This window comes from Branchiostoma floridae, chromosome 4 (assembly GCF_000003815.2).
Source record: "Branchiostoma floridae strain S238N-H82 chromosome 4, Bfl_VNyyK, whole genome shotgun sequence".
Classification (NCBI taxonomy): Eukaryota; Metazoa; Chordata; class Leptocardii; order Amphioxiformes; family Branchiostomatidae; genus Branchiostoma; species Branchiostoma floridae.
The window spans coordinates 2,955,068-2,968,513 of NC_049982.1; the positions used below are offsets into that span (position 1 = coordinate 2,955,068).

General features: G+C 42.1%; 1 protein-coding gene across 5 annotated transcripts in view; it reads left to right on the forward strand.

Annotated features, from left to right (window-relative positions):
- LOC118414482 overlaps positions 1-13,446 on the forward strand; it is a 119,428-nt gene that overhangs the window by 55,138 nt on the left and 50,844 nt on the right. For all 5 annotated transcript variants that reach the window (XM_035818545.1, XM_035818544.1, XM_035818543.1 and 2 more), the window contains 19 exons: positions 128-151; positions 328-630; positions 787-810; positions 3,038-3,280; positions 3,416-3,549; positions 3,860-4,028; positions 4,371-4,394; positions 4,553-4,855; positions 5,023-5,046; positions 5,552-5,706; positions 6,070-6,235; positions 6,689-6,712; positions 6,881-7,183; positions 7,348-7,371; positions 7,608-7,850; positions 7,997-8,130; positions 8,333-8,501; positions 8,895-8,918; positions 9,086-9,225. In XM_035818545.1, the coding sequence (XP_035674438.1) occupies positions 128-151; positions 328-630; positions 787-810; positions 3,038-3,280; positions 3,416-3,549; positions 3,860-4,028; positions 4,371-4,394; positions 4,553-4,855; positions 5,023-5,046; positions 5,552-5,706; positions 6,070-6,235; positions 6,689-6,712; positions 6,881-7,183; positions 7,348-7,371; positions 7,608-7,850; positions 7,997-8,130; positions 8,333-8,501; positions 8,895-8,918; positions 9,086-9,225 (2,630 nt within the window). The remainder of the gene's footprint in view (positions 1-127; positions 152-327; positions 631-786; positions 811-3,037; positions 3,281-3,415; positions 3,550-3,859; positions 4,029-4,370; positions 4,395-4,552; positions 4,856-5,022; positions 5,047-5,551; positions 5,707-6,069; positions 6,236-6,688; positions 6,713-6,880; positions 7,184-7,347; positions 7,372-7,607; positions 7,851-7,996; positions 8,131-8,332; positions 8,502-8,894; positions 8,919-9,085; positions 9,226-13,446) is intronic.

Genomic DNA, 13,446 nt, shown 5'->3' on the forward strand with positions numbered 1-13,446 from the left:
GTTTGACCAGAACGTTTTGATACTTGATGTACTAAACATGAATAACAGAGACATGCATGAATACTACTACAGTCCGAAAATTTGTTAATTTTTCTTGTCATCATTTCCTGTTCTTTTCTTCTTCCAGGAGCACCCATTGCATTGCCCAAGGGTAAGTGATTTCTCACATTATGTTTCATAGACATTTCTACATTTCCTTTCGTTTTAGTCGCTGAGTCGTCTAGTATCTATTTTAAAGAATAACGATGTCTGACCCATATGCTTATGGACAACATGACTCAACCTCAATCGTCAATTAACTGTTTAACTTCGGACATGTTTCCACAGGATATGTTCCCAAGCCGTACATCAGTATTGGCTGTTGGAGAGACTCGGGAAGTCGCGCCATTCCTACTCTGGAGGGGAAAGACAAACTTTTAGACGGCAGCTACACCACACGCGCCGGCGCCATCGACAAGTGCTACCAGGTGGCCAAGTCACGTGGCTATCGTATCTTTGCGGTCCAAAATGGCGGCTGGTGCGCCGGATCTGCCGACGCCTACAGAACCTACAAGAAGTACGGACCCTACACAACTTGCGGGAAGGACGGAGAAGGGGGAGCCTGGGGAAATGAGGTTTACCTCATCTCAGGTAGATAGCTTTTATTTTTTTTTACCTTCAGCTTGCATGCCAATCTCTGAGCCTTTCTGTCTGTTTGTTGGATTGGAAGTAAGTTTGCTTGAAAGTGTAATACCATTCACTTATCCATGAGCTTCATCTCTATAATTTTGTTATTCTGTCTTTCAGATGTTGTCAGGGCAAACAAAGCAGGTGAGTAGGTCAATTGTCAGCTATCGCTGAATCCCTCTAACGTAAGATGGCATAACATAAAACAGCACAACACAAGAGTTCGTAGACCTCAGGCCTGCATGAAATGTATTGGGTTTCTGTAGACCTATTGTGTATTTTTGCCTTTTTGTCTGTGGTACGTGGTTGGAAAAATGAGCTTTTTACCGTGTTGGTTGTGCACCATGCAAAAGTCTGACTCTGAAATTCCATTTTCTGAATTTGTAAGTTTGGACATGGATGAACATTACTTATTTTGGATTTCTTAAGTATGTAACCAACCACAGTACTTTGAAGTTGTTGAGACGCTACCTTTTTTTGTCTCAGATGGCCCATGCACATGTAGTTACTCTGTCACATGATATACTAATATCTTCCTATTTCAATGTACTGACCTAATGCAGCTGCTAAGTCTCCTTGGTTTGTGTTCTTCCAATGATATTCATTAAAGATTTATTTCTGGGGTGTTATTCACTTGACATCGGAATGTTACTCGCATAATTTGACCAATGATACTTTTATCTGTAGTTCCATAGACATTAGACAATATGAATAGTGGTAGCCCCCATGCAGCAGCAACAGTTAGTCCCCAGGGTGGTATGATATTTTCATTCAATCCATCCAACCCAAACCTAAATCTCCTGTAGTATCTAAGCCAAATTTAACAACACAATTTACTATGAAAAATGTCCTTGTCAATCCCATTTATAGATGGCAAGCTGCTGGCAATGGAAGCTTTGAAAAGTTCAGAAGCTGTTGTAGTCAGAGCAAACACCCAGCAAACATCCCCGCAAACCAATGAGCAGTTGCTTAGAAGGGGAATTTCATCATATATTTGCCGCGACAAAATGCAACAAACGATACTGAATTCAAAACAGAACAAAGCTAAGCCTCCACCACTTAACCCTGCCTGTACCATAGATTAAGCAGGCCCAAAAACCAAGCGAATATGACTAGCCCAAAACAACAAATTACCTGTATACAGTATGGAAATGGCATTACCAAAGAAACAAAAAGAAACACAGGACAAATCATACACATACCTTTCTCTTATGCCCACACTCTATACAGTTCTCCTCCACATTAGAAAATTGCATCTTCTTCTGTTTAAGTTCAAGTTCAACCATGATTGCCAACAGGGTAAAGGAACTTGTACCGGAACTTAAAACTCAGTACTATACAGCTCTAGAAACACCACAAAGAGTAATAAGCAAACTCCAATTATACCTGACCAACAGATATATAATCTGGCACACTCCCGTCATCTGGCAAACTGTCAGTGCCACTAAGTAACCTGATACATTGAAGGTGGCCCAGGCCAGATGATGGTTCTACACCCAACCATAATCTGTTTTTAAAACCAAGCAGATATTGGGAGGATGCCCCAACCACACTAAAACAGGGTCAACCTATACAGTATCAAGTTCAAGCACTAGGAGGCCCAAAATCAAACCTGACCACCAGGACACCACAAACAACTCACGTACCAAATGGCAACACAATGGCACCTTGCGTTCCGGAGATACAGCGCACGCCCCGTGCCCGCACAAAAGGTAACCTAAAATGTCAAGTTCAAGCACCAAGGGCGCCAAAATCAAAATTGAGCATTATTCAGCCACCGCCGACACATGTGCCAAATATCATCGCGCCAGCACCAGCCGTTCAGAAGATATAACTCCGGAAACACCCCTCCCGGACACAAAATTCAACCTGCCGGGTCAAGTTCAAACGCGACAAGGCCCAAAGTCAATCCTAGGCAACAGGCAACAACCCCCCACCCATGCACCAAAAATCGTCGCAATGGCGCGTATCGTTCCGGACACACAGCGCCAAAAGTGCCCCCAAAACACCACAAAAGCCACCTTTAATGTCAAGGTCAAGCGCCAGGAGGCCCAAAATCACACCTGAGTGTCAGGCTACCACCCCCAACCCACGTACCAAAAATCGTCGTGCTCGCACCATCCGTTCACGAGATACAGCGCCCTACATCCCCGGCTACCGAAAAGTTTCCACCAGCATCAAAACCATACCTGCATACATGCAGGTAATAACATTGCATAGCAGGACATAACAAAGCAGGCCCCAATATTTGAGTAAGATGGACGTGACACATGCTTTTTGCAATATCTAAAAGCACTGAAACAGTAGAACATTTAACCACACTATTCTATCTAGTACATTTAAGACCAGCTACCTGATTTTTATCATCTAGAAAAATGCCAGGAGGAAAATGGGGTGTCCTACCGAGGAACAGTTTCTGTGACCAGATCAGGAAAGACGTGCCAGCACTGGGCCAGCCAGACGCCACAGAAGCACGACAGCACACCTGACAAACATCCGTTATCTGGTCTGGATGGGAACTACTGCCGGAATCCCGGGGGAGCCCGCCAAGGTGTCTGGTGCTACACCACGGATCCCAGCACGCCATGGGAGGAGTGTGCCGTGCCAGTCTGCGGTATGATCTTTGTAACCTTAGAAAAAAAAACGATGTTCATAACTTTCGTGTTAATGATCCCCCTTCATTTTTCTTTCACAAATTAAGAATAGAATAGTTAAACTCTGCTAACAGTATTTTGTCTCGTCACTGCAGCTGGTCCGGAGTACATAAGCCTGGGTTGTTGGAAAGACACCGGCAATCGAGCCATCGCCGAACTGGAGAAAACAGACGAACGGCTGGACGGGACTTACACCGCCCGCGAGAACGCCATCGAGAAGTGCTACCAGGTTCGGGAATGTTGGTTTATTCTAGCAGAAGCAAATACGTCTCGTACTGGCACTTTACTGTATGTGTCGGGCGACTGTATTATTAGAATGAAATGAGGGAAAGCAAAGATCATTTGTGTGTGGTAGGAGACCCCGACGACATTACATGGAGATCGTGTTTTAGCCTGCTCCCTAAAAACCAGAAGGAAATGTATTTTTTTGTGTGTAACTGTAAGTTCATGTCATCGGTTCAGGGCTGATCTAAGAGTAGACCTTTGACAGGGGAAGTCGTTATTCAATGGCATATGATAAAGAAAGCGTGTCCATGTAGGTTGCCAAGTCTCGAGGGTTCTTCATCTTTGCTGTCCAAAATGGCGGCTGGTGCGCCGGTGCAGGGACTGGTAGTGCTCTCGTCAACTACCGGAAGTACGGGCCCTCGGCATCATGTAAGAAAGATGGAGAAGGAGGTCCCTGGGCGAATGAAGTCTATCTGATAACAGGTAAGTTCAATCCATTATACAAAATCTGTACACAAGTGCCGTAAAACCTAAAACCTCAGAGATGGCAGACTTCACCCCACTATTAATTACTCATATTGCTATGAAATACCATAAGTCCTGACGACAAAAATAGTGGCAGCACAAAGTATCTATCTCTAGACTACATTTTTCTTTGGAAGCAAACAAAAAGACATGCAAACTCCTCAATCGAAAAACAGACCAAAGCCAAAGGTATTTTTTTCTTCATTTAGGTTAAGTAATTACTTCACATTGTTACTATGTAAGGAGTATCTCTTGATCACTGTGGATAATTCTTCTGAATGTTTCTTGTATTTGTTACAGGTGCCACCAAAATAGTGCCTCAAGGTAAGTCATTTGATATTATTTCTCAAAGAAGACGATTCTACATCAAAATTCTCCGTCGAATCAGTTGTTGAATATTCTTGTGTCTAACATACAGAATAGGGACTACAATGACTTCTTCTCAAACCTCTCATTTCTCAACTCAACACGTGTTTCCACAGGATTTGTTCCCAAGCCGTACTTCAGCATTGGCTGTTGGAAGGACACCGGAAACCGCGCCATTCCTACTCTGGAGGGGAAAGACGCACGTTTGGACGGCAGCTATACCGCACGCGCCAACGCCATCGAAAAGTGCTACCAGGTGGCCAAGTCGCTTGGCTACCGAGCCTTTGCGGTCCAACATGGCGGCTGGTGTGCCGGATCGGCTACAGCCCACAAAACCTACAACAAGTACGGCCCCTATTCCACCTGCCAGCACGACGGGGAAGGGGGACCCTGGGGAAATGAGGTTTATCTCATCTCAGGTATCGTGTCTTCTACCGTGTTTATTTTCTTTACATGCATTTCACGTTTTATTTTATGACGAGATTGATATTATACTTTCATTTCTGGTAACGTTCAACAATAATTTCCAATATAAAGTGATAAATGTCTATTATAATAGCTATAACATTGTTCTTGTGTCCTTCAGGTATGTTCATCCCCAACAAAGGAGGTGAGTATGCCGATCATCAGTCATTTTTATTTATTGAAATTATTGTAATATGCCTGCATCACCTCACACAGAGTTCCATCTTGAGAAACCATTTTCTGTCTGTATGTGTTTAAGGAAAGTTCCATACGATTTGCAGAAATGATATTTATCGAGCTATGAATGAATTTAAAACAAACAAACAATAGAATCATATCATCATCGCGGGCTGCTTGCCCGCGGACCAAGTCCACACTTTCCTTCCAGACTTCTCTATAATAGAACCAAGATATAAAAACTTTCCTACCCTGATTTGCAAACTGTCATTATTAGAACGGTCCTGAATGACCTGTCCACGTTTTGGGCAAAGGTAGGTAGGTATTGAGTAGTCACAACTCCACCTCATTGACCCGTGACCCGGTCCGAATACTTTCTATACTTCACTTCTGTCCGTTGTAAACATGTAGAACTGACAACATCGGTAAAAATAATATTTGATTAAACGTAATAGTTGATTATTTCCTGACAGGTGGAGAAGTTGCAAAGATCCAAGGTCCAAAGTACCTCACGCTGGGTTGTTGGAAAGACAGCAGCAATCGCGCCATCTCCACATTGGAGAAAACAGACGAACGGCTGGACGGGTCTTACACCGCCCGTGCTGACGCCATCGAGAAGTGCTACCAGGTTCTGTGATTTTTGTTATTAATTTTGGCAGAAGAAAAAAAAATGTCGCCTACTGACACGTTTCAGTGTTTACTGACATGAAAGCACTTGCTACATCTAGTTAATTGATTCCATATACGTGGCAGCATATTTGCTTTAGAATTAAGTTGGTTCTCATAGAATATGAGGAGGGATAGTTTCGCACTTATAGATCGATTATGATCTGTACTTATACATTTCCACCAGAATCTGTCATGCATGAAAGTAATTCAAATACGTGAATAATTTATAGAGCACTAAGCGATGTATCTTGATAAAGAACAATTTCAAAAACAAGACCTACATTTTTGTGCCTCTCATTGATATGAAAACATGCCCATACAGGTGGCCAAGTCTCGCGGGTTCTCCGTTTTCGCTGTCCAAAATGGCGGTGAATGTTTCGGCTCGGCTACTGCTCTCGGCACCTACAAGAAGTACGGGCCTTCGTCATCATGTCAGAAAGATGGAGAAGGAGGAGGCTGGGCGAACGAAGTCTACCTGATGAAAACAGGTGAGATGGAACATCCTTTTGCGATCACAACATTTCGCTGACACTAATGCCTTGTATTTGTTTTTAGACTTTAAGTGTTTTTAACATCCAAATTCTTTTACAAAATGAACGTCGGAGGCGGCAGAATTCACCCCTTTATTCAATACATCACTCCTTTAGTTTACATGAGAAGTGTAGAAATATGAGTTTTTAGAGTAATGACAGGGTCCAAGTAGCATGAGTATAACGCAGAACGTTTGACCAGAACGTTTTGATAGAACTTTATTGCTCGACATTTGTACATGGTACAAAGTATGGCAACGACTGTTACACAAAGTACAAAATAGGTGTAGAGAATAAGACTTGATACTTGATGTACTAAACATAAATAACAGAGACATGCATGAATACTACTACAGTCCGAAAATTTGTTAATTTTTCTTGTCATCATTTCCTTTTCTTTTCTTCTTCCAGGAGAACCAATTGCTTTGCCCAAGGGTAAGTGATTTCTCACATTATGTTTCATAGACATTTCTACATTTCCTTTCGTTTTAATCGCTGAGTCGTCTAGTATCTATTTTAAGGAATAACGATGTCTGACCCATATGCTTATGGACAGCATGACTCAACCTCAATCGTCAATTAACTTCGGACATGTTTCCACAGGGTACGTCCCCAAGCCGTACATCAGTATTGGCTGTTGGAGAGACTCGGGAAGTCGCGCCATTCCTACTCTGGAGGGGAAAGACAAACTTTTAGACGGCAGCTACACTACACGTGCCGGCGCCATCGACAAGTGCTACCAGGTGGCCAAGTCACGTGGTTATCGTATCTTTGCGGTCCAAAATGGCGGCTGGTGTGCCGGATCTGCCGACGCCTACAGAACCTACAAGAAGTACGGACCCTACACAACTTGTGGGAAGGACGGAGAAGGGGGAGCCTGGGGAAATGAGGTTTACCTCATCTCAGGTAGATAGCTTTTATTTTCGTTTTCACCTTAAGCTTGCATGCCAATCTCTGAGCCTTTCTGTCTCTTTGTTGGCTTGAACGTAAGTTTGCTTGAAAACAAAACTATTATACCATTCACTTATCCATAAGTTTCATCTCTATAATTTTGTTATTCTGTCTTTCAGATGTTGTCAGGGCAAACAAAGCAGGTGAGTAGGTCAATTGTCAGCTATCGCTGAATCCTTCTAACGTAAGATGGCATAACATAAAACAGCACAACATAACATTGCATAGCAGGACATAACAAAACAGGCCCTAATATGTAAGTTAGATGGACGTGACACATGCTACTTTCAATATCTAAAAGCACTGAAACAGTAGAACATTTAACCACACTATTCTATCTAGTACATTTAAGAACAGCTACCTGATTTTCATCACCTAGAAAAATGCCAGGAGGAAAATGGGGTGTCCTACCGAGGAACAGTTTCTGTGACCAGATCAGGAAAGACGTGCCAGCACTGGGCCAGCCAGACGCCACAGAAGCACGACAGCACACCTGACAAACATCCGTTATCTGGTCTGGATGGGAACTACTGCCGGAATCCCGTGGGAGCCCGCCAAGGTGTCTGGTGCTACACCACGGACCCCAGCACGCCATGGGAGGAGTGTGCCGTGCCAGTCTGCGGTAAGATCTTTTTACGTTAGATAAAACTTGACGATGGTAACTTTTCTGTGAATGATCCCACTTCATATTTCTTTCACAAATTACTCTACTGTTGAAGAATAGCATAGTTAAACTCTACTAAAAGTATTTTTGTCTTGTCGCTACAGCCGGTCCGGAGTACATAAGCCTGGGTTGTTGGAAAGACACCGGCAATCGCGCCATCGCCGAACTGGAGAAAACAGACGAACGGCTGGACGGGACTTACACCGCCCGCGAGAACGCCATCGAGAAGTGCTACCAGGTTCGGTGATTTCTGTCTAATATCCTTTTAGCATTAGCGGTTTGTTTCTGATATCAGATTGAATGACTTTTGTTTGTTCCGAAAAAAAAGTAAAGCGTTTTGCAGTAATGGTTAGCATTTCGAGACTGATCTAATAAATAAAATTTAAAAAACTTCACAAAAGGAAGTTGTAATGTCATATAATGAGAAACCTGTCATACAGGTGGCCAAGTCTCGCGGGTTCTTCATCTTCGCGGTCCAAAATGGCGGTCAGTGTTTCGGCAGCGGCTCTACGAATGCTCTGGTCAGCTACCGGAGGTACGGGCCCTCGGCATCATGTAAGAAAGATGGAGAGGGGGGAAGCTGGGCGAACGAAGTCTACCTGATAACAGGTAAGTTTGAACATTAATAATTAATAACATGTAAGGTAGAAAATCCTTTAAAACATGTAAAGCGCAATATACATTCTTTATATAGAATTAACATAAAACATAAAACCTCATGCAACAAAAACACGAAAAAGCTACACCTCTGGCCCATATCGCTTTGTGGTCCTTATAATTATACTCAGACAAACCAGAAGTATCACGGGGAATATATCCATAAGCTGCATACTACATGTTGTAGAAGAAAATCAAAAGATAGATTTGCATGCAACCTAATAGGTAAGCCCTTCGTCTTTTGTTTACATAAGAAGTGCGAGTTATGCATAAAAGGAGTGTTATCAATATCGTATATATCATTTAATGAATAATTATTATCAACCTTTCTCGTATTTCTTCCAGGTGCCCTCAAAACATTACCTCCTGGTGAGTCATTTCATATCTTTTGTCTAATAGACGGTTCTGCATTCAGTGCTTACCGTTCCCGGTGGTCTCAGTCGTTTAACCTTCTTACATGTAACATGAGAACACCAATGAGAGAGTCAAAGAATCGACTCAAATATTCTTTAATTCTTTGTACGATGTATCCACAGGCTTTGTTCCCAAGCCGTACTTCAGCATTGGCTGTTGGAAGGACACCGGAAACCGCGCCATTCCTACTCTGGAGGGGAAAGACGCACGTTTGGACGGCAGCTATACCGCACGCGCCAACGCCATCGAAAAGTGCTACCAGGTAGCCAAGTCACGTGGCTACCGAGCCTTTGCGGTCCAACATGGCGGCTGGTGTGCCGGATCGGCTACAGCCCACAAAACCTACAACAAGTACGGACCCTACTCCACCTGCCAGCACGACGGGGAAGGGGGACCCTGGGGAAATGAGGTTTATCTCATCTCAGGTATCGTGTCTTTTGTCATGTTACATTTTATTCATCGGCGACGGAGATATGACGTCTGTACTCCGAATAAGTTTCGTTAAATACGATATGGCAAATTGTCTCCTTTGTAACGATAGTTTTTTTACATTCCTAACTAAAAGGTTTTCATTCTGCCTTTCAGATATGATGAACCCCAGCGTTCAAAAAGGAGGTGAGTGTATATAATAGGCTAGTTACGAGCTAGCGATTCACATTACGTTTTGACGCACTCCTCTAATATGATAAGATGTGTTCACAAATGCGTATATCCTCAAGTCCTTAGAAGAAGAAGAAGAACTCTATTGCACGACAACTGTAGAGGATACAGTGTTTGGCAACTTGTACATACAATACATACAGAACAGAACACTACATGAGTTACTAGTATCTAAAAATCTAAGAGACTAATCTATTTTACACATGGTATACAATATTTACAATAAGGCTATTATTATGTGCTGGTTCATGATAGTATAATATTGTCACGTTTTTTAAATGAGTTATATATAAATTGACCGACATAGGCAGATATATCAGCAGGACATGATAGTAACATATTGAACATTTCTGTCCTGGTAGGTGGTAACATAGTATCAGATTTGCATTTAATAGACTGTAACATTTTTTTGTCTCTCTCTATCATAAGTTGGACAATCCATTATAAAGTGGGATTCATTTTCAATATTATCATGGCATGTTGGACAGTCTGTCACTGGCTGCTGTGTTGTGATGTCTACCCTTTTTCGATTTGTAGGGAGTGGGCACTAATTGTTAGTTTCGTAGTGATATTTCTAAAGGATTTGTTTTGAACAGTTGAAAGGTAATTTTCAAGACAGAAATCTTTTTTGATTCTGCAATAAGTACTAAGTTTGCTTAGACTTCTTATTTCTTGTCTCCAGCCAGAGAGAAATGTGTCTATCAGGCGGTTTTTGAATAAATTTCCAAACTGATTGACATTCACGGCAGGGTTGAGCCAAACAGTTTGGAAGCCGTGTCTACATGTCTTGTACATGGACAGCCCAGTCTTGTTGTCCTTATGGAACTTAAAGCCTCTGTCAACTCGCTCCACAGACCAGTGGATATAGTGGAAATTGAACAAATACAGACAACATGTCAGACGAGTTAGCATGTTATCTGTCTACATTTGTTCAGTTTATACTATTTTTCCAGTGGCCTGTGGAGCCTGGTATAGGCTAAGACTACCATTCGTAACTCATTCGGACTTGATGGTATACGCACGTGTGAAACCCCTATAGACTCTTTACCACCCGGATTACGGGTTATAAGTAGAACCCCAGTATTATGCTATCCATCGTCCTTTAGTTCCTGCGAAGTGGCTTAGTCTGTGTAGACTGTCTGACAGTAGTAGTAGATCCCCAAGAACCTGAAAACACGTATGAATACACGGGCTCTGGCCCCTGGTACCCTAAAGGCTATATTAGGCTATGTGACTATTCCTTTTCTTGACAATTTTGATATGGGGACGATGCCATAACATTTATTTTATGGTCTTTAGTAATGACTATATGACCAAACGGAAGTATGATCTTTTTTTGTTCACAGGTGGAGCGGTTGCCAAAGTGCAAGGTCCGAGGTACATCAGTCTGGGTTGCTGGAAAGACACCAGCAATCGAGCCATCGCCGAACTGGAGAAAACAGACGAACGGCTGGACGGAGCGTACGCTGCCCGTAAACACGCCATCGAGAAGTGCTACCAGGTTCGGTGACATTTGTTTATTTTGGCAGAAGCAAACGTGTCTCGTACTGACACTTTTCAAGGTAAAGTGGGGTATGGTCATGACATTAATGTAAGACCGGATACAAGGAAAGGGGAATTTCAAAGAACCGAAACCGAATCTAGGCTGAAAAAGGGGAAAGGTGACATGGCGATGCATTGCTTAAAGAGAATAATCCGTACCGGTACATTTCGTGCCCGAATCTGGCACGACTGAAGTCAAGGTAACAGAGTATCGTATTATGGCAATGATATGTATGGATAGACGGATCTAAGAGTACTATCAACTGACGTGGTAGAATCTTAAATTAGGAATGCTCTCGAATAGGAGTTAAACGGAGGTCCCTTGTTTGAGAAGAGCCACACATTGAGAACGTTAAAGAAACGTCGACTCGCCACGCTTATTGAAAAGTCTGTCTCCGGGTTGAAATCTTGAAAATATGATAATCGCCTGCTAGAGTCCATTCCAAGACACCGTGCGGATGTTTGTTGCCATTGTTTAGAATTGATTCTAAAGTTTTGTAATTATATGTCTAGGACATTTGATACTTCAGAAATATTTTGAACACTGTTACAACTTTACAACTATTTTCCTGGTCCTGTAAAACTTTGGAAATATTCATGGTGTGGAATTGGATACTTCTAATGGTTTCTAGATAATGATAGCAGCATTCTACCATTATTTACCATTTTCTACCATTTTTTGTAAATGGGTCAGTGGGCTGGGAAGATACCAATTCACACATCCTTGCAAAGTATGGTTGGGTGCCATGCAACAATGGCCCACCACAAAGGATCCACCAGTGCCCAGCAGTGAAATCTAAAAATATACAGATGCAACAATAGGGCTTACTTTTATGGGGGCAATAAACTAATCTTACCATTTGGCGAAGTTTACAAATATTTGTAAATATTTGTAAATGTGAAATAATCACACAGAGGTTTCACAATAATTCTAAATAAAGATATTTTTGTACAGTTACTTTCAAAATGTTTCTAAAATATTAAAAGGAATTCAAATAGTTAAACATTTTCTTAGTCAATTTAAAAAAAATTATTATTGTGGCTTAGATATTCTTTTATTCCAAATAATTCAGACTTATTACAAATATCGCCTAAAAACCCTCATGGTGTCTTGGAATGGACTCTATGTCAATGCTTCTGCAAATGTGGTAAATCTCAAGAAATAAATATCCATGTCCTTAAAATGTCGATATTGTTTTCCTACAGGTGGCCAAGTCTCGCGGGTTCTCCGTCTTTGCTGTCCAACATGGCGGCCAGTGTTTTGGCTCGGCCACTGGCTTCAGCACTTACAAGAAGTACGGCAGCTCGTCGGGATGTGGGAAAGATGGAGAAGGGGGAGCCCACGCAAACGAGGTCTACCTGATTACAGGTACGATGAAATATCCTTTTTGGTAACCTGGAGACCACAACATTACCCTCACACGGATAACTCTTTATTTCATTCTAATAGTAACTAAACCACGTGCATCGGGAATATAGGAGGTATTAGAATTCTCGCCACTACCCACGTTACTTTGTAACCTGCCCAGTCCCACTAACTAAAATGGCAGCATTGTGTTCGTCACAGCTAGGGTATTTCGAAACGTGAAAAGCCGGATTGATCCACAGATAGACAGAGGAAAAAAACTTGACGTTATGATTCGATCCTTTTTCAGTTAAATGCAAAGTGCACATTATGGCTGCCTAGGTCGTCACTTCATACATCACAAGTGTAACGTAGAACACGTTTACTATTAAAGTTACATCATTTAAAGGAATAAACATACATAACAGAACAATATACATAGCAAACTTGGTGTGATAACATTTGAGGGTAATTCTTGTCAACATTTTCTCTTTTTCCCTTCAGGTGTTCCCGTCACACTGCCTGAGGGTAAGTAATTTCGGATCTTTGTTTGGCAATTTTCACAGTAACAATTTCTGTGTCAATAACCCGCGCGCTTTATTTACCCCAGTTCCACTGGGGCGACAACCTCGCTACAACGGATTGATTTGGCATTGGGCCCAACGAATGTCATAGACGAAAAACGAATATGTTAACGCTTCTTATGATTTATAGTCTCCTCACAGACGATGTTACATTTTACATGATATTCCAATTATAAAGTCAAGGATTGCTCAAATCTAATCTAAGTTGCAGCGAGATCGCCGTCTCGTGGAGTGTGGGCCTTGTGGAATGGACAAGACGACTCGAGCTAGACTATCGGTTGTTATACTTTGTGCATGTTTCCACAGGATATGTTCCTAAGCCGTACATCAGTCTTGGCTGTTGGAGAGACTC